Genomic DNA, 20,228 nt, shown 5'->3' on the forward strand with positions numbered 1-20,228 from the left:
TTATAATTATTTATAGCTGAAATATAATAGCATAGTGATGAACACTAGTTTTTTCTTTCATCGAATCTTGAAATTAACACTATTGTTTGCGGATTTTGGATAGTGTATAGAAATGATTCAATGTAAATCATCCTGAAAATTAATAAACAATGTATGATAATAATTGGACAATTCATTATAATTGTTTCTGAAGAAATAAACAAAAATTTAATTTCAACTTTTTTTATTTAAATAAAAATTTTGAATGACAATAATCTAAGAAATTCATTCATCACATCCACACTCAGTTTCTTCATACTATATCATCAAACGGCGTTAAGACCACGTGACCTGAAACGAAACAAAAATGAGTATAAACTAAATGATGAAACAATTAGAAGGCAATTGAACATACTAGATGAGCTAGTCGTATAAATAATTTTATATTATTTACATAAAAAAGTATATATTAGACACCCTCGAATCAAAAATGTTAGAAATTTTGTTAAATGCATCTATCCGAACACATATGGTGTGTTCGAATTGAAAAGAAAAGAAGTGCATCAAAATTTAGTTAATTATCACTAAATTGAAGATGGTTTAATAACATTTTACTTCTCTGATTTAATCAAAAGGGAGGCTAAACTGTTTGCAAGGACATAGAAATAAGTGTTAGCGAAAATGAAATATAATATTTATTTTTAAAATTTTTCTTTACTCCGGTAAAGTTTTTGCTTTTACTTTTATAATTTTTTAATCGTTTTGAACCATAATGTTTGAAAGATTTGCTGCATCCTTAATTTATGGTTCTAAGGGGAACTATAATACTATGCATTTAAAATAATCTTGAAATTCTAAGTAATTTAGTCTATACTAATTAAACTATTACACTAGATTAGGCGGTAAAAACTTTTCTTAGGCTGATTCAGTTGAAAAATCACATAATTAATTGAAACGTTTGAATTTAACTTTGCTCTTCTTGAGAAAAGAATTTCGAAATTAACATTGTTATATGTGGATCGTTTTGAAATTAACATCGTTATAGTTAATAGCTTTAAAATTAAGAGTTTTTTTAAAACAAATTATTCATATTGCTTGAAAAAAAAGTTTCGTACTTTGATGAGGGTTTTAAAACTTAACAATAAACAACGAGTATGATACAACGAATATTTAATAAATTTTATCACAAAACTTCATCATTACAAAATTCTTTTAGTTTGAATATTTTGTTAGATTTTAAATATGAGGTTCACTTTATTTTTATGAAGTTTTTCAAGTAGTATTTAGAATTTTTACAATTAAAAAATATTTTTTTTTTCAAATATGAATCAAATGGTTTACTAAAATTTTGATAATAAGGTGCATTTTTTTAAAAAAAATACAAATGTAAAAAAATAATGAAAAGAAATATTTTACGTAATATTTTCAAGCATTTACATTTATTTTGTTGTTTTCTAAGTATAATTATGAAAAAATAAAGAAATGTGTTTGGAAAAAATAAAAATTTGAAAACTACGGATAAAGTCTTTTTTTTTTATCTGAATATTTCAAAATTAAGCAGAACACAAGCAGAAAAAATATTAAATAAATAAATAAAACTAAAACATCGACCTGATTTTTAAACAAACACTCGACACAGAAAAAAATTTCATTACAGTTAATTTAATTTTTTTTCTTAGAATTAATTATGTCCTTTTTCCTAATTTATAAGACATAGAAAAACTAAGTATTTATTTTTCTACTAGCAAATATAATAAAATAAAATCTTAAATATTGCTCTCTTTCCTAGAAAAAAAATTTTCTGCTCTTTTGATTACGATATTGCTGCTTAATTATCAAAAAATTAGGTACCTAAAAACGAAAATTAAACATTTTAAAATTTTAAAGTAACAAAAGTTTAAAATTAAAAATAAGACAGTGGATTCAAAAAACTAATATTTAAGTGTGTGATTTTTAAAAAACAAAATAACAAAGGAGATTTTTCTTCCCCTTCATATAAAATTATTATTTTTGAATAAAGTATATTGCAGCATTTTGTGGGTATAAGTCGTACAACAAGCAAGAAACTGTAAAATGAAAGCAATTTTTTTAAATATTTCATAATTTATACCATAATAATTTTCACCATTCTAATTTTAATAGCTTGACATTTCAATCTTTCCTACAAAGTATAATTTTATCAAAAAATTGCTTTAAAATGTACCAATTTTTCTACAATGAACTTTTTTCAAAATGAGAAAATTATTTCGGATTTGAAGAATTTATTTTTAAAATATATTGACAATGATTTGAAAAAATTATTTTTGAATAAGGGAAAATTTTAGCGTTATAAATTGAGGATTGCAAATTTTGCATTATTTGTTGGTAGTGGTACGAATGCTTATCATCAGCTTTTTTTTACACAAACGTTTAACAATAAAGATTAGCGTGGGGCGAAGAAAAGAGTCATACACTTGGGAGCTTTGTGCATTATAATTTAGTTCATTTCATCGCTTATTTGTATTCATAAATACAGTATTTATCAATTTAGTTATAAACACAGAAGTTCAAGTTTATGGCCACTTTTTCACAGTGTGTAAAATTGGTAAATTCGCTTTTCTACCAAAAACTGTTCTTAAATCTTAAATAAATTTCAAGAAATAAGCTGAATGAATCACAATATAGAAATCAATCTTAATTAAAAAAAAATACTTTAACTCAAAATTAATCGAAAAAGGTGGTTCTATAAGGTTTAAAAGACAATATACTTAAATAGTGCTATTAATTAAAAATTTCAAAGTGTTTAATTTAAATTTTAATTAAACAAGTGAGTTGACTTACGCTTTATATCCATTTTTGTTGCTTATGCTGTTGATCTGCTAACTGTTCCTACTTTAGCATCTCCCAAGGACGTGCTGAAGACGTTTTCTCCAAGTCCGCCATAGGGGAAACCACCAAAAGGTAGTCCTCCATAAGGGAATCCTAAGTATGGGAATCCAAAGGGGAATCCAAAAGGAAATCCAAATCCTGGAAATCCAGCACCATATCCTGGACCATATCCTTGTCCAACACTTCTGTCAACAATTCCTACGGGAGCGTTACCAAGAGATGTAGCAAATGTAGATGAAGCCGGGCCAGGAAGTACGGGAAATTGACCAATCGGTAGAGATGGAAGTATCGGACGTACTGGTCGTATCGCGGAACCATATCGTTGAGCAATGGCGACGGCCAGCACAGAGAAAAGGAAAACCTGTGAGGAATATATTTTAATTTCTAGTAATTAACTAAAATTTTGCTTAAAAAAATAAATTTCTAGAAATTACTTGCGAAAAAAATGAATTTAATTGCCTCAAGTTTTCAGCCAAACGAGTCATTTGTTAACTATTTAGTGTTCGAAAACTTTAAATCTATTACTATCTTACTTTTACTATGAACTTAAATTTTGCAAAAGACAAATATTATTCTCTACCAAAGTGCTTTATAAGATTAAACTTCATAAGAACATACTTTATAAGAATATACTTTATAAGAGTATTTAAGCAAATTTTATAATCATGTTTTTGGTCATTAAGATTTAAATATTCCCCAAATTCATAAAAAAAAACTTAGTCATACCTTATAAGAAGTAATAATAAATTGTTTTCCATAGAAGAATTTCAGCATGTAAGTTAACTCTTTCATTCCGGTAGGGTCTGAGATTTTGAGTTCCCCTGTTACGGCAGTTTTCAGAAGGAAGGTTTTTCACTTGAACTCGACCACGGTTCCCACCCAGTGAGATAAGTAAAAGGGGTGTAAATGATTCTCCTTTCTCTTCATTGAAACTCAGTCAAGTGGGGGGGAAATGCATACAGCAACAAATTGTTGGATAAGTTTAAAACACCCCATTTACCAAAACGTTAGTTCAGCACTTTTTTGGCGACGAATAACTAGAATTGTAAATGTTTCCTTCCTTCTTTTTTTGTTTTCTTTTTACATCTTTTCTATTGTTTTTTTTTACTCGATTTTTTTCAACAAAATCATGAAATGTAAAAAGTTTAGATAAAAATTGCTCTTCAAAAAATTTTTTATTACATTGCATTATTTCAAATAATTCCTGAATAATTAATTTAGCATTAGATAATATGTATACCATACCTCACAAATTTCTCTGTTTTACCACTTCCGACATCGAATCTCGAGACTTCTTTACTCAAATTTTATTTAACTTAAAAATAATTTGAATAATCTATTATTTTTTATTAAATGGAGATTTTTATTAAATAGTTTTTTAACAGTATACTGCATTAAATTTTTCAGAATCTTAAAGATTAAATTATAAAATTTTGCTCAATCTTAAAGATTAAAGTTTAAAGATTAATATTTTGCAGAATCTGAACGATTTAGCTATCTTAGTTTTATAAATGACGATACCCATGGCTCGAAATGATCAGTTGAACAGTCCCTAAAAAATACTAGATTTTATTTTTTAACCGTTTGACGAAGATGAGACACCGGTGTTCCTTTTATATATACTTTTTCTTGCACTCAAATTACCATCTATAACTTATTTCAGTACTTTTTAATTGTAAAAAGCAGTATGATAGTTTCTAAAAAACTCTGTTAGATTATCAGAATTATATTTATACTAAAATATGAAATATGAATATTATAATTTTAACAAAAATTTTATTTTCATACATGTAAAAAAGTTATCCGAAATTGATTTTCAAAATTAAAGAAATTGTAAAAATTGAAAATTAAAGAAAATTGTTTCTTTTAGATCAAAATAACTGTGTGTGAAAATAAAGGCAAACTTTAAAAAAATATATATATAATGTTTGGAAGTGATCTGTGTTTGGAAGATTTTATCTAACTCAGAAAGAGATACGGGTGTTTCATGCTCTATTTCATAACCATAAATTATTAAAATGCTAAATATAATATTTTTCGCTTATTTTCAACCAACTTGTCTTAGTGTAAACACATTTTATACTATTTGAGTAATACTTTTTGATCCCCATAATTAGATTCAGAGAGAGTAATAGAAAGGCATAATAGTTAAAGGTATAAGTTTCAATCTTTCTCTTTACTGATCTATGAAGGCCATATATTCCAAATTGTCTTTTCCTTTCTGACAACAATATTTTGAAAAATATTTATTTTCATTCTGAGGAATCACCTGTGTATTGAATTTTTCATAGAAATCAATAGTTATATGAAATAATATGCATATTCTAAGTGGACCTCTTAAGACAAAAATATTATTTCTTTTCATTAAATAGAATCATCACTCAAAATTATTAAATTTTGAGTGATAATATTTAGCGCAGCATTTTATTGCAGAGCACATCTTATATTGTTCAATAAATTAGTAATAAAACTGAATGATATCAAGACCTGCGTTTTCATCTTTAAGAACTAAGCCTTTACATAACGTGCTCGCTATCTTGTTGGCAAGAACATTCGGATAGTGTCATCGGCTTCATTAACTTTAAATTAAATTGTAACAAAAACTATTCCCGCATCTGGTGGCCACAAGTTATCACATTTTATTTGTGTGTATTATTATAGATATATGGTTAGTTTATGATTGAAGAATCAGAAAGATGGATTAGTCTGTTTAGTATCTTTTTTTTTCAGTGAAAAGAAATCTGCGAAAAAATAGAATACTATCATCTTAGCTAATTTGTATATAATTATCAGGCATAATTTACTTTTAACGGTATAAGTGTAATATTAAGCAATTTGTTGACATTAATATTTGATAATGGAGAATTTCAAAGTTGTTAGAATTCCTTAAGTTCATTTTCTAATAAAAATAAAAGAATTTTCTTTTGTAGTTTGAAAGTATATTATTTAGTCTAAGTTTTGAAATACAAGTCTAGTTACAGATTCTTTTTTTTCTCCCAATAACCACTTTTGACGTCGAATCGGAATTTGTTTGCGTAAACGTTCAACAATAAATTAAAGAATGTGGTTAGTTCTTCATGGTTAAATGAAGCCCAACTGTTATTTTTCTAAGAAAATGTTTCTTGCTGGTTGCAATCCTTTTCAGCAAAAATGGCCAAAGTAAAATAAATTTTAGCTTTTACTATCTTATGTCAAGAAGTGTTTTGTATAGTATATTATTATATTCTCATTACGCAGCAGGTATTCGTCTTACACGCCTCAACTCAGTACCCTTTCCAACCGGCTCAATCATTCACAACACACATCGGGAATTCTTTCCCTTTTGTATAGCGATTGACACCACTATATTCTTCGATCAAGGTGTGCTGGCCTCCTTCTCCGAAAAAAAATAAATAAATAAAACGGAAACTGTATGTGAATCCTTCCTGCTTGTATATTTTTAGAAACATTTCGCCCTAGATAATTTTTAAAAAAAATAATTGCTGTCGTAATTTTACAAATGTTATTAATTTATCTATTTAATTATCTTTTTCTTATTTATTTCTTACGTTAGAATGCTTTAATAAGTCACATAGGTGCTAAGCATTGTTTATTGTTGCAAAAACAAAAGTTTATATAAAAAAGAACTAAAGTAATTCAGTTGTTTTTAAATTTTCTCTATAGAAAAAAAGTATAAACGATAAAGAAATTAATACAATTAAAGATACTATCTGATTAATTTTAATATTTTGGAAGGCTTTTTCTAAATTTTAAAAGTATTTTTTATTACACTCAGTTTTTTAAAAAATTAAATAAATGAATAAAGTAAACAGCACATTGGAGCAGGAAGCGGGAAGGTGATAATATCCATTCCGTTATATTAACATTTTAAATAAAACCTGTTGATACTTGAGTTTTTTTAAAAGTAAAATGTTTCATTTATGTTCTTTTTTTTAATATTAACGTGAATAATTTTAATAAATAGAAATAGTAATATGTTGCATGGTTAATAGCATTAAAATAACTTAAATCTTGAAAGAAAATAATAATAATAATAAACACACTGAATAATTTTTTTTTTAAATTTAATTAATGAGGTAAAAACATTTCTAATTTCTTAAAACAAAATAAGAAGAGATACATGCAATGTCAGAAAAATCAGTGCAAGATTAAATTTGCTACAACCGCAAAGAAACATCAAGTTAAGCCATATTTTCTATTCAACTCTAGCCAAAGTATTGTGCGATTCAAAATTTGATTGACGCAAAATGAAATTCATTTATACGTTGCAAAAAAAAATTACAATTTTTTTATAGAAATATATCACTTTTTAGTCTTAGACTTACTTTGAATAATTATTGCTAAATTATTTGAAACGTGTACCATTATTTTTTTTTCGCAATAAAATTTAAAGCATAATATTTACTTCACTGATAATTTGAATATAAATTATTATATTATACTCGATATGATTGTTTTAATGCAGACATGTTTGTATATAATAATATTTTTTTTTAATATTTTGCTATATTGGAGACAATAGTTACAGACAGAAATCATACGTTTTGGGGCGGAAAAAAAATAAGGCACAAATCGTTAGTCTAGAAAACTTCTAGAAGTTTTTATTTTATACTTTGGTTGATTCCAGGCGAAAATCGTTTAATATTTGAACGCGTAGTTAGTGATTCTAATCAATGATATAGCAAGGTTTTTGATTTTCATTCACAGATAGGTAGCGTCTTAGGTACAAATTGTGGATTTTTATTAGACAGCTCAGTTCTTGTAAGTATTGCGGCAAAACTTTTCGTGAACATTGTATACAAATTCAAGAAAATTCAGTTGGGAGCAAAAAATAATACACTGAACTCAGCAACCACCAAAAAATAAAATTATTGGTAGAACAAACTGGAAGATATTTGGGGAAATGATAAAACGTCTATTGGTGATGAAGGAAAATGCCCAAATATCATTTTAATTACTCACAAAAGGTAGATAAGTACAGAATAAGATAGATAGAGGAAGCTACGAATAAGAAAGGGATGAAAAGGTTTCTTTCCTAGTTTTTCAGGAATACGAACTTATAGAATGCATGGTGTCATAAAATTATCCCCGCTCGTTCTTCCAGGCTAACAGTAAATACTTTTATACGTCGTCTAGAACAATCAAACTTTCAAAATATTTTTGAAATAGAAGCGATTTTTTAGAAATTTTATCCATTCCTCATATAAGAAGAAAAATTATTGCACTTTCTCCTAAATTAGAACACATAGAAAAACGGCAGACCACATTCATTCATAACGAAAATTACTAGACTTAGTCCCCCTCGTTTCCTCCCTCGTGAAACAGTTGATTTTTATTTATTTTTTAATTTAAGCATACATAGACAAAGAGGTTATTCAAAAGAAAATAAAAGGAAAATTATGACTGACTAGGACTAAAGTCTTTTTCAAATTGTATTCAAATGATTAATTTATTGACAAAATTTGAAATTTATTAAAATTGCTAAAATCGGAACAGAACAAAAAACTTGGGTAACTGTTTCCAATTGCGTTATTAGAAAAAAAAAGAAAATTTAAAAAGGAGAAAAAAAAGCTGAAAAGACAGCAAAACAACTATTGTTTTCTTTTTAAGAATTTTCTTTAAGAAAAAAAAAAAGATTTGATTACATAAAATATGATAGAGTTTTCTTATGTCTACCAATATTAATCATCAGATTTTGAATAAATTGTTTTGAATTAATTTCAATTGAATGGTACCATTGAAATAAATTTATTTTATGAATATGCTTACATTTATTTAATGGTTGATTTTGTGAAATGATTTAAAATTTAAATATCACTATACAATATAATTTCTTATATCATTGAAATCTTTAAAGTTTTAAATTATAATTTCTGCGCAATTAGATTTTTTTTGAACAAGTATTTTAAATTCCTTAAAAGTTCTGTTTCAAAATCTTTATTAAATATTCTAAATATTGTTAAATCTGTTTTAAGATTGGCTGCCAGCAAAAAAAAAAAATAAATAAATAAATAAATAAAAATGCCTACAATATTTAAAATCTTTTAATTTTTAAGTATTAGCTTTTAGACATTAAATTTCATTATTTCTAATAAAAATCACATTTCTTATTTTGAAAAAAAAAAAAAAAAAATTTAAGAAGAGAGAAAAATAACTAAGTAGAGGAAGTTTATTTCTTATAATTTTCTGTTTCTACTTTGCATTAGTAACAATATATGTCTCTGCTTAATTATTTACTTACTTAATTATATTTTTTTTTATGTGTGGATAAAATTTTTTTCTATTTTTTTTCTTAAATCTATGGGAAACACCCTAAACTAGGGTACGTAGTCGATCAGAGAAGGTATATATGAAATTGAAAATGCATGAAAAATTTGCACTTAATAAATTGAAGTATATATTATTTTCCCCTAATTAAAACAATTAAAATTTAATTAACTCATGTTATTGTTTAAAGAGAGAGAGACTAACAGTTGAATTATTAGACATTATTTACTAAAAGAAACTAATTAAATACAATAGAAAAAGTGTAATAGAAAAAAGGCTAGATATCTTTAATTTTATCACCATAGAAAAACCAACAGTACTTAGTTAATATTATATTTATAAATCTGATGAAAATTGCACGACCTTTTGGTGTGACAATGTTTGAATATGAATTTCTCTAACTTTTTTCCCTCCAATATCAGTTTTATCTATATCTTTTTCTTAAGGTGTTCCGTGTTTTTTCCTTATTTTTTACGATGATCGCTAATCTCTCTCTCCCAGAAAAAAAAAATATAGCATAATTTTTTCTTGAATTTAAAAAAAAAACAACAGAAAATGAACTGGTTGAATTTTGTGTATTTTTCTTTGGTGACGTTTACTGTGTGCAATACCTTACAATGCCTTTCCGCAGCTATTGTAATTCCACGAGTAACAATGAAGAAGGAATAGACAAGTATTGAAAGAATTTCTGCCTCTGGTAACTGTGGGTTAGTAGGATAGTTTAGATGCCCTGTGGTGAAGAGGAGTCAAAAAGCTTTGTGAAATTTCTCTATGTAAAGCAAATAGTGGACAACCGTATTGTGTAAATCATTACTCAGAATACTTACAAACATTAGTCTTTCCCTTGCCGCGAATAACATTAAAACGGTTTGATATCAATGAGGTTGAGAATCAATGAGAAATTAAAGTAGTATTTTGATCGATAAAAACTTGATTTTTGTATGACAAATGAAAGGCTTTCAAACATTTTCGAAAATTTGTTAGGTCGTCTATTTCTAAACATTTTCTGAACAAAAATAAACGAAAAAGATATTGAAGAAAGTAGAAATACTGAAAATTCTTTAGAATAAATTCGTATCTTGAATACATTCGTACATTGAAATAAATTTGTAGACATTAATGTATTGTATTTTCAATATTTTTATGCACCATAAAATATTGAAAGATAATGTCTAAGTTTCTTTATTCGCGATCAATATCGAGTAACATAACGACGCATATCATAATGAAAAATATAAGTTTTAATGTTGTTATACATTTTTAAATTTAAAAAAGTAACTAAAACAAGAAATCAGTCCTTTTTCAATTTCAATCCTTTTTTTTTTCATTTATCGACTTATGCGGCGTATTATTATTTAACAATAAAGCATTGATCTTTATCATTCGAAGACTATTCGAAAGTTCTATGTAAGTTTTCCTGAGGTTTCCTTGTGTACCTGCTCAAAAGCACATTAATTCGTATATGTACGTATAAAACAATACATTTCCTCTGTGTACTAGATATATTGTTTTGAAAAAAAATTCCGCGAAAAACTATGTAATTAAAATTTGATTCCACTTTTTAATAAGAAAAATTAAGTATAAGGTAATTGCTCAAGCATCATAACCTCCAAAGACTTGATAATAAGAATTGTATTAGGTAATTAAGTTGAAATATCAAACAAATTTCTGTATGCGCTAATTACAAACGCTTTTTTTTTTCTATTACAAAAGTGTTTTTTTTTTCCTTCTTTCTTTTATTTATTCATTTTTTTTTAACCGCGGATGTATTTTAACAAGTGTAAAATAAATGTTAATCAATGTTTGACAGAATTAATTAAACAACTTTCTTATTCCTATGAATAGCGAATATTTAATGTGGTTCGAGTGAAGTACAGTTTCGTCAGTTTAGGCTATTTTGTCAGTAAACTCGAAATGGAAATCCAATATGGCAACAGTTTATTTTACGTTTCAGTTAAAAGAAAAAATTTTAAATTCATATATACTTATATTTAGCACGATTTTAACAAGTCAAATTGCCACAAATGAACATAGCCGTTGATTAAATGGTTCTTTTTTTTTTTGCTTCAAAAATAAAATTTCATAATGTGATATGAAAAAAATTATAATTTCGTTTTGAAATTTATAGTGTTAAAGCAAAGAAAAATTATTAAACCGAAGAAATTAATATATGTTCCATAATTATTCGAAGTTTGCTTAACGGTTGCACTATGACAAACTCTTGTGGCTAAGAGAAAAGAATTATTAAAGTATAGCAGCTCTTAGGAATTCCCGCGAAGAATAAGAAAACGCTATGTTTTAGTTTTAATTGTAATTTGACACAATTATAAATTCTTATTGATTAAATAATTGTAAATACTTTAACGTCAATTCTGAAAAACATTTATTTATTCATTTATTTATTATAAAAAAGTGCTGTGAAGCATTTCGTTATAGCACAGGATACGTCCATTTGTTGATTTAAAACAGTGTCTTTCCGTGAAGTTTGTATTAGAAGATAAAATTTGGTGTTTGGCGCTTTCTCTAAGAGCCATGCCTGCAATTTTTAAAGTTAAGAATAGCAACCTTAGGAGAAAACTTTTCAACAATGCATAGGGAGGGAACTAATTGATGTTAACTGACAATCCTATTTTCTCCCCTCCCCCAATGAACCCCAACAACCGCGAAGCTACCTTCCCCACCTTATTCACCTGGAGAGTCACGAAACAACACCTATCCGGAGTTTGCATGTAGATGTTTTTTCGTGACGCTTCGGAAATAAGGGGTTAATATAGATTTCGACTTTTATGAATGTGTTATTTTTCCAAATTTTTCTTTAATTAAATTATCTTTTTTGCCCCCCCCCCCAGTAACTACATATTTTTTCAGAGACGTCTTATCGAAGAGTAAATCTGAGGCATTTATACATTTTTAAACGCAACTGAACTTTTAAGACTCTCAAAAATGCTAGGATTTCATGCAACTAAAGAAAATTAAAAATGCCGGCAATTAAAGGAATCAAACCAAGCTAAAATTTTTCTAAATGTTACAGTCGCACATTTTGCAGTTTTTTAAAATTTCTTTAAAATATTTTGAATAATAGGGTATTTGAGAGATAAATTTTTAAAGGAACTATACATATGTCAGGGCTAAAGAGAATAGAAGGGCTGGTTCACTCCTTTGAAGTATCTCTCGCCGCGCCGATCCTCCGACGTCACTCTAGTGACGTCACTTTGGCGCAAAGCTCGCACTTTTACTTCAAGAACGGAGCGTTTGGCCTTACTAGCTCTAACTAATATTGGATCATTTATTTTTTCGAGATATTCTAAGACATTTGTGATTTTCTATAATGACTTTCCTCAGTTTTTGCAGTGAATTTACAAGAACTTAAAACTATTATCGAAATGCCAGTTTGCGCGATTGCAACTTGCAAAAATTCTGATACAAAAACAAAAGGAAAAAGTATAATTTTTCGCGTGTTCCCTAAAGTAAATGAACAACTATGTAAAGAATGGATTCCGAAATGACACAGTTAATATAAAACAGCAATACGTTTATTCTGTCGTAAAGAACTTTTATAAAAATTCATTATCTAAATAGAAACTGCCTCGTTACTTTATAAAGAAAGGCAGGTGAAAAGAATTAAAAAATGGATAAAGTCAAAGAAAATTAAAATGTAAATAAAAAGTATAAATAAAATATATAGTATATAGTTTAAATTTTCCTAATTTCATAACATATTTTTTAATGTAGTTATTCTAAATATTTATGATTTTTTTTTAAAAATTATATTCTCTTCAATTGAAATATCTATAAAGTATATCATCGTACATTTAAATGTCTATAAACAATTGTAAAATTTCTAATGTCATTATGAACCTAAATTATTATTTTGTTTCAGTAATTAGCGTTTAAGGTTGATGTTTCCTAATGATTAAGTATGAACAAATTGCTATTAACGACATATTTTGAAATCAGGGATTCTAAATTTAACTTAACTTATCGTTATAAAAGAATATGTAGATAAAAAAAGTGTCGATATATGCCTTCATTTTTCTTAATAGTTAAAGTTAAAACTGAACTTTTTAAAATAAAGTATTTATCGTGTCATTTTCACCAACTAGCAAAACATTTTTATAAGTTTAAAATGGTATTTTCTTTTAATATAATAACCAAGAAAGTTTTTTTTTGAACTATATTTATGAACGGAAATAATGTGTTAATTACGTAAAGTTTGAAGGCTAATAACCAGAAAAAGTCTAACTTATTTTTACAAAGAGAAAGATGCAAAGTTATCATATCTTTGCTTGCGATCTCCGAGATCTGTGGACACAGTGACGTCATGAGGAGGGAAATCGTAGCTTCAGATCTAAGAGCGGAGTGAACTAGCCCTTCTATTCTCTTTAGCCCTGTACATATGTGCTAACTTAATATATTAATTACTACTAGAAATTATTTAACGAGTAATCAAACACATGACAGTAATTTTTTTTATTATTAAGTAAGTATATTTTTTATTTATTGCACAAAACCTACATATCAAACAAAGTTTAATCTAAACTTAGCTAAAAATATTGCAAATGAGTTGCTAAAAACCTGCCTATACGTAAATACAAAAACTTTTTTTAAAAAATAACCATTCACTGATAAAGGAAGTACATGAAATTATTGGAGTACTTGATGAGTTTTTTGTGTTTATAAATTGAAATTTTGTAGTGAAACTTCTTAAATACAATTTGAATACTGCCAGTCCTTTAACCTCTATATAGCACAAATAATATTAAAAATATGTTTTATATCACCCAAAAATGTTTTCTATTCGTGCAGAAGTCATATAATTTTCCAATTATTAACTTAGAAATTATATTCAATAATTAAACTTAAATTAAATCAATTTAATTATTTTTCAATATATAAAACATCAGGTTTTAAATGTAGCTTAAAATGCGAACTTTTTCAGCAAAATAATTTTTACGTGATAAATGTCGTGATTTACTTTATTTTAATATTCAAAGCAAAAGTTTAAAATACTGTGAAAAATCATTTAAAATTTTTTTTTTAACTGTTTGCTGTTAAATTGTTTTTTCAATCAGTATAAAACATTTTTGGAAAAAATAGTGCAAATCAAGACACTTTTCATGTAAAAATGTACAGCAAATTTTAAATTTATATTAACACTAATTGAATATAAATGGAGTATTAATAACTTAAATGAGATATTTGCACTTACCAAAACTTTCATGATTAAAAAGGTTAGAGAAGATTGGGTTATAGCACTTAGCAAATGGAGATGATGTGATGCTTTCGAATCGATGGACACTGTTTATATATGCTACAATTTCGAAATTTCAATTAAAAAAATATTTGTCTGCATTCTGGGTAGAATTTTGAAAAAAAAAGAATTTCGATTTGCTAACAGTCAACATAATATTAAATGAACAATAGAGATTAACTAATGAAATAAACAAATGGTAGAAAAATTCAGTCTGAAAACAGATATTTGATTGATGTAACTGCTACATCGTTACATACCATACGTTTCAGAGAATTTTGACCTTAAGAAAGACAAAGCTCAAAAAGTCAAAAATGCAATATATAATTTATAATTATTTTTCCTCATATATTTACGATATTAATTTAAAATACATCACTTTAAGGGGGCTAACCTGGTTTTAGCAAAGTTAGTATTCGACATTTTTCGACTTTTCGCCATTTATCAAAGAGTTTTATATCAATATGATTTTTATGAAATTACGGAATTTTTTATTTACCCCTCCGATGTTTTTACAGTGCATAATGACATAAAGAGAATGACTAGGCTTAATAATTCTGCTAAAACATTTTATTTTATTTAAAAAAGTGCATGTTAAGTTTCTAATTCAAATAGAATATTTTTCAAAATAGTTTCTAAAATGTGAAATTCACCATGAATTTCACTCACAATATTAAATCAATGCCTTTGACATTCGAATAAAAATTCAAATTTCAACTAATAAAAACTTTCTAGTTTAGAAATTTAACAGAAATTTAAATTTAATGTATATTGTTAAGAGTATATTTTAAATAAATGTTTTATAATTCCTAAAACTATTTCAAGAATCCTATTTATTAAAGGCTCTATTTATCAAAGATTGAAAGGTTCTACACATTGCTATTTTGTTTTTCATTGGAAATTTGTGTTTAACTCTTAAAATAGAGCTTTTCACATTGGCTAAACATTAAATTTTGAAATTAATGTCGAATGTGTTGACAAAATAATGTCCAGAGCACAAAAAGAAAAAAATGGACCAGCCTGAAGAACTTTTGATTTAATGATCGGATCTTCACGTTCTAAAACTCATTCTTATAATGGTTCGAAGGGGTGACCTCAAATATGCTAATTAATTAGTGGAGACGATATTTTAAGTCACTAAGTCAGACACATAACTGCACTTTCTCTCCGTAAACATACCTTTTTTTCGACAGATTCCCATATCTGTGTACCGAAACATTGTGTAATTTGTGTATCTAAACATTGAAATCGTAGTTTAAACATTATAAAAGTGTGATAAACGGTGTTCCTTTTAAAAATGTTACGATCAAGAAAAAATTAATGGACAAATATATATGATTCTTTGAATTAGTGATTTGTAGTAAAGTTTTTTACGAGACGTTTTATTACACTATAAAAGTTATTTATTCTTTTTAAATTTTCTATTAAACAGCGGTATAACGCTAAATTTTGTATAAAACAAAATGCAATGGTAAATTTGGTATAAAACAACATATTTTTTAACAACGGCTTTTAAAACATGTTCTAAAATAAAGGTAAAGGTGCCTTATTAAAATGTCCGTATAAAACGGTGAAAGTGTCCCAAAAGATTATTAAAGTAATTAAAGGGATATTTCGAATGACTGTTAAATATACTTTCTTTTGTTTATTAAGAAGGAACTACAAAATGGAAGCTTGTAAAAAAGAAGGATTTTTTTCATGAATTTAGGAACGATTAGGATTAATTTAAATTAATAATTTTTTTTTATTTTATAGTAATATTTCAGTCCTTACTCTATAATTTTACAAATACAAAAATTAAAAAAAAAATTAGTGCTTATATAATGCAATGTTTGTAACCTATTTTTTAAATTTTCCATAACTTGTTGTACTCATAGACTTGCTTGTTGTTGGTAATTATTGTTTACACATTTGTAAACATATTTAAATATTTAATTATTTTGTATTCGCTGTGTCAGATAAATTCAAGAAAGAATATTAAGTAGTAGCTCGTGTGGTCCACGTCACCAAATTTATACTTTTATAGTGGTCTGCCTTTATTTTTCAACTTCTACTATTAATTCAGACTCTCCCTGTACATATTTATATATTTTGCTCAAATATTTAATCGTTAATAAAATACGTTTTATTCATCCCCTCAAGTTCAAATACAATTTTTTAACTTGTAGTAGATGGCACTTGATGTTAATACAGTTTTTTCAAATATTAATTCATTTATTAAATTCGATTAATTAATTTTAATTCTTTATGGGAAAAAAATTTTAATTATCTAAGAAAAAGTAACTAAAATAAATTTCTTTTGGTTGAATTAAGTAGGTATTGACTTAAATTTTTTCTTATGTATCGCTTGTTTACATAAATTTTCTACTTCATGTTTTTAGTTACAAGTAAGAGCGCAGTAAGTAAGTTACATATTTTACTCAAAAGTCATGTCTTTTTTAGTCACATTGTAAATTTTTTTTATTTATTCTAAATTCTTATCATTCTTAATTACGATATAAAGAACCGGTTCTTTGGGTGCATCATCCGTAAAATTCATTTTCACAATAAAATCTTTTTCCGTAATTTGTAAAGTAATGTTTACATAATTAGAGTGATTGAATGATTTTGCTGTAATTATTACTGTAAAAATTACGAAATATCAAATGTTTAGTTTCGTCAAAATTTCCGGTTAAAATATGAATATTACAGTAAAAAGTACCGGCACCTGAAGTGCCTGTACATTTTACCGCAATTTATATCTATATATATATATATATATATATATATATATATATATATATATATATATATATATATATATATATATATATATATATATATATATATATATATATATATATATATATATATATATATATCATGTTCAAAGAAGAATAAAACAAAGAAAAATTATAGACATATGAAAAAAAGGGGGTGGGAAATAATAAGTAAAAAAAATAAACAAAATTTTATTAAAAAAAAAAAAAAAAAAAAAAATGAAATGTTAATTAAAAAACCGGAAAAAAAGCCGGAAAAAAAAGATATAATCTTTTCTTCAGCCCACACGATTATATCCGCAAAACAGAGTGCTTTCTGATATTGTATCAATAAAGCCAAAGCAAAATATATTAATACAATAGTGTGAGGAGCACTCAAAAAAAATTTTTTATAAAATAACTACATAAAAATAGATCATAAAAAGTAAAAATAACATGTAAAAACAGATAATAAAATAAAATAAAAAGAAAAAACATTAAAAAGGGGGGACTATAAAGCGAGTAGCAAAATCATAACAACTTACATGGACGGATATTTTTCAAGAATGATTATAGTCCCCCCTTTTTAATGTTTTTTCTTTTTATTTTATTTTATTAACTGTTTTTACATGTTATTTTTACTTTTTATAATCTATTTTTATGTAGTTATTTTATAAACAAATTTTTTTGAGTGCTCCTCACACTATTGTATTAATATATTTTGCTTTGGCTTTATTGATACAATATCAGAAAGCACTCTGTTTTGCGGATATAATCGTGTGGGCTGAAGAAAAGATTATATCTTTTTTTTTTTCCGGCTTTTTTTCCGGTTTTTTAATTAACATTTCATTTTTTTTTTTTTTAATAAAATGTTGTTTATTTTTTTTACTTATTATTTCCCACCCCCTTTTTTTCATATGTCTATAATTTTTCTTTGTTTTATTCTTCATTTTGAACTTATCTAATGAGTGCTGTTTACTTGCAGCTTAAGCGCAATAAATGAAACTTATTGTTTTTCTTAACTTTCTTAGTGTTTTCTATATATATATATATATATATATATATATATATATATATATATATATATATATATATATATATATATATATATATATATATATATATATATATATATATATATATATATATATATATATATATATATATATATATATATATATATATATATATATATATATATATATATATATATATATATATATATATATATATATGTGTGGGTCATTCTCACAAAAACAGTCATTTTCATGTCCCCAGTATATTTTATGTTTTTATGTTTGTTTTACAGCGTACGAAATAAAAATTTCAGGGAAAGTGTCCTTCAGAATGCAAGCTAACAAAAGAATAAAAATAAAATCATCAATTTTTATTTTTTATTTATTTTAAGTAATTAAAATATACCAATATGTCATTCCCTCACTTGTCCCCACTGCTGATTTAAAAAAAGAACAAAATTGTTTCTGAAATAATTTTTTTTTTTTTTACAAATTCGTGTTTTTTATTTCAGAATACTGAAATATAGAATTCAGAAAATCAATTTTAAATTTAATTTCTGATAAAAATATTAACACAGCACTATTTTAAACTTTGTCACCAGTGTTTCGCGTCATTCCCTCACAACAATGTTCTTATCACCTGCAATCTTCTTAGAATAAAAATATTTTTATAAAAACTTCAGCAGTTAACAACTGGCATCATAGAACAAAATAGCAGTATGTTTCCATCTTCAACTTAAAGAAGCTTTGCTGTGGAATAAATTTGAATGAATCAAACCAGGTAAATTTTTTTACATTTGTCATTCCCTCATGTCATTTTTTAGAATAAAATAAAATACATATTCATAGAGAAAGTGGATAATTATATGTTGCTTTCTTGTATGAATATAATTGTATGTGATTGACTTCAGAAATTAATTAGGCCTAACTGTTATTTTTAAATTTTATTGAATTCGTCATTCCCTCACTAGTGAATAAAGTGAGGGAATGACGCTGAAGTGAGGGAATGATTCAAGATGAGTATATTATTAAATTTTTTTTTTGTTCAATCGTGCCAGCCAATTTTATTTCCCAAACCTGTAAAAACTATTAAATATATAAGACTAAATTATAATAAATATTAGATATACTTAGTATGTTATCATTTTCAAACTTTAGGTAGATGTATAAAAACATGTATTAAAATAAAATATCATTCCCTCACTATTAGTGTCATTCCCTCACTTTTTAAATAGTGAAATTAATTAATTTATTTATTAATTAATTTGAAAAATAATTTAAAAAATTAATTAATTAAATTAATTAATTTATTTATTAAATTAATTAATAAATTATTGATTATTATAAATTAATTAATAATAAATTAATTATTTAAAAAATTAATTAATTTAAATATTAAGTATAATTTATAGGATATATACTTTCTAGATAATGCCATTATATATTTCTATTAATATAAAAAGTTTCAGAGCTTTTTATTCACTTTACTTTTTTGGGATTTTATGAACTGAAAAATGACAGTTTTCGTGAGAATGACCCATATATATATATAAACTCATGTTTGTGAAAATTGCAACACCATGAAGGACTTATGCGAGTGAGTTGAAATTTTCAGGAAATCCAAAGTAGAGCATAATATGCAAATGATTAAAATTTCAGACCCGTAGCACATGCGTATGCTGAGCAGCGCCCTCTGAACGGCGGATGGATCCGAATAAATAGACGGCTGTAGCGAGGCGTGTATGGTTATCGGTGGTTATCTGCTGGTGGTAAACGTTAGCTCAGACGTTACTTATGCCTCTTCGACGAATGAGAGCGAGATTTCAACAACTTACGGAACAACTTTCAACAACTTTCAACAACTTCGTGAAGCTGGATTGTCTCATCGTGCAGTAGCCGCTCGTGTGCAGCGTAACAGCAGCACAGTGATGCGTGTTTGGAAGCAGTGGACGGACGAGTGTCAGACAACTCGGAAATCCGGGAGTGGACCCCGAAATGTCACGTCAGCTCGCGATGATAGACACCTGGTCCGCATGGCGCTGACTGGCCGTACGGCTCCCTCTAGACAACTGGCAGTGGTCAATAGCTACAGGTGTTTCCTTGTGTGCT

The 20,228-nt window shown here is 26.2% G+C and overlaps 1 protein-coding gene across 1 annotated transcript; it reads right to left on the reverse strand.

Annotated features, from left to right (window-relative positions):
* Positions 1 to 206: 206 nt before the first annotated feature.
* LOC107450724 (uncharacterized) lies at positions 207 to 14,378 on the reverse strand. The gene is made up of 3 exons (XM_087161069.1): positions 14,324 to 14,378; positions 2,800 to 3,208; positions 207 to 330 (listed from the first exon to the last, which is right to left on the reverse strand). The coding sequence occupies exons 1-2, from the start codon at positions 14,333 to 14,335 to the stop codon at positions 2,822 to 2,824; spliced, it is 399 nt and encodes a 132-aa protein (XP_087017195.1). The 5' UTR covers positions 14,336 to 14,378; the 3' UTR covers positions 207 to 330; positions 2,800 to 2,821.
* Positions 14,379 to 20,228: the final 5,850 nt, after the last annotated feature.

This window comes from Parasteatoda tepidariorum, chromosome 4 (genome assembly GCF_982258835.1).
Source record: "Parasteatoda tepidariorum strain Cologne lab strain chromosome 4, Ptep-v5.0, whole genome shotgun sequence".
NCBI classification, from domain to species: Eukaryota; Metazoa; Arthropoda; class Arachnida; order Araneae; family Theridiidae; genus Parasteatoda; species Parasteatoda tepidariorum.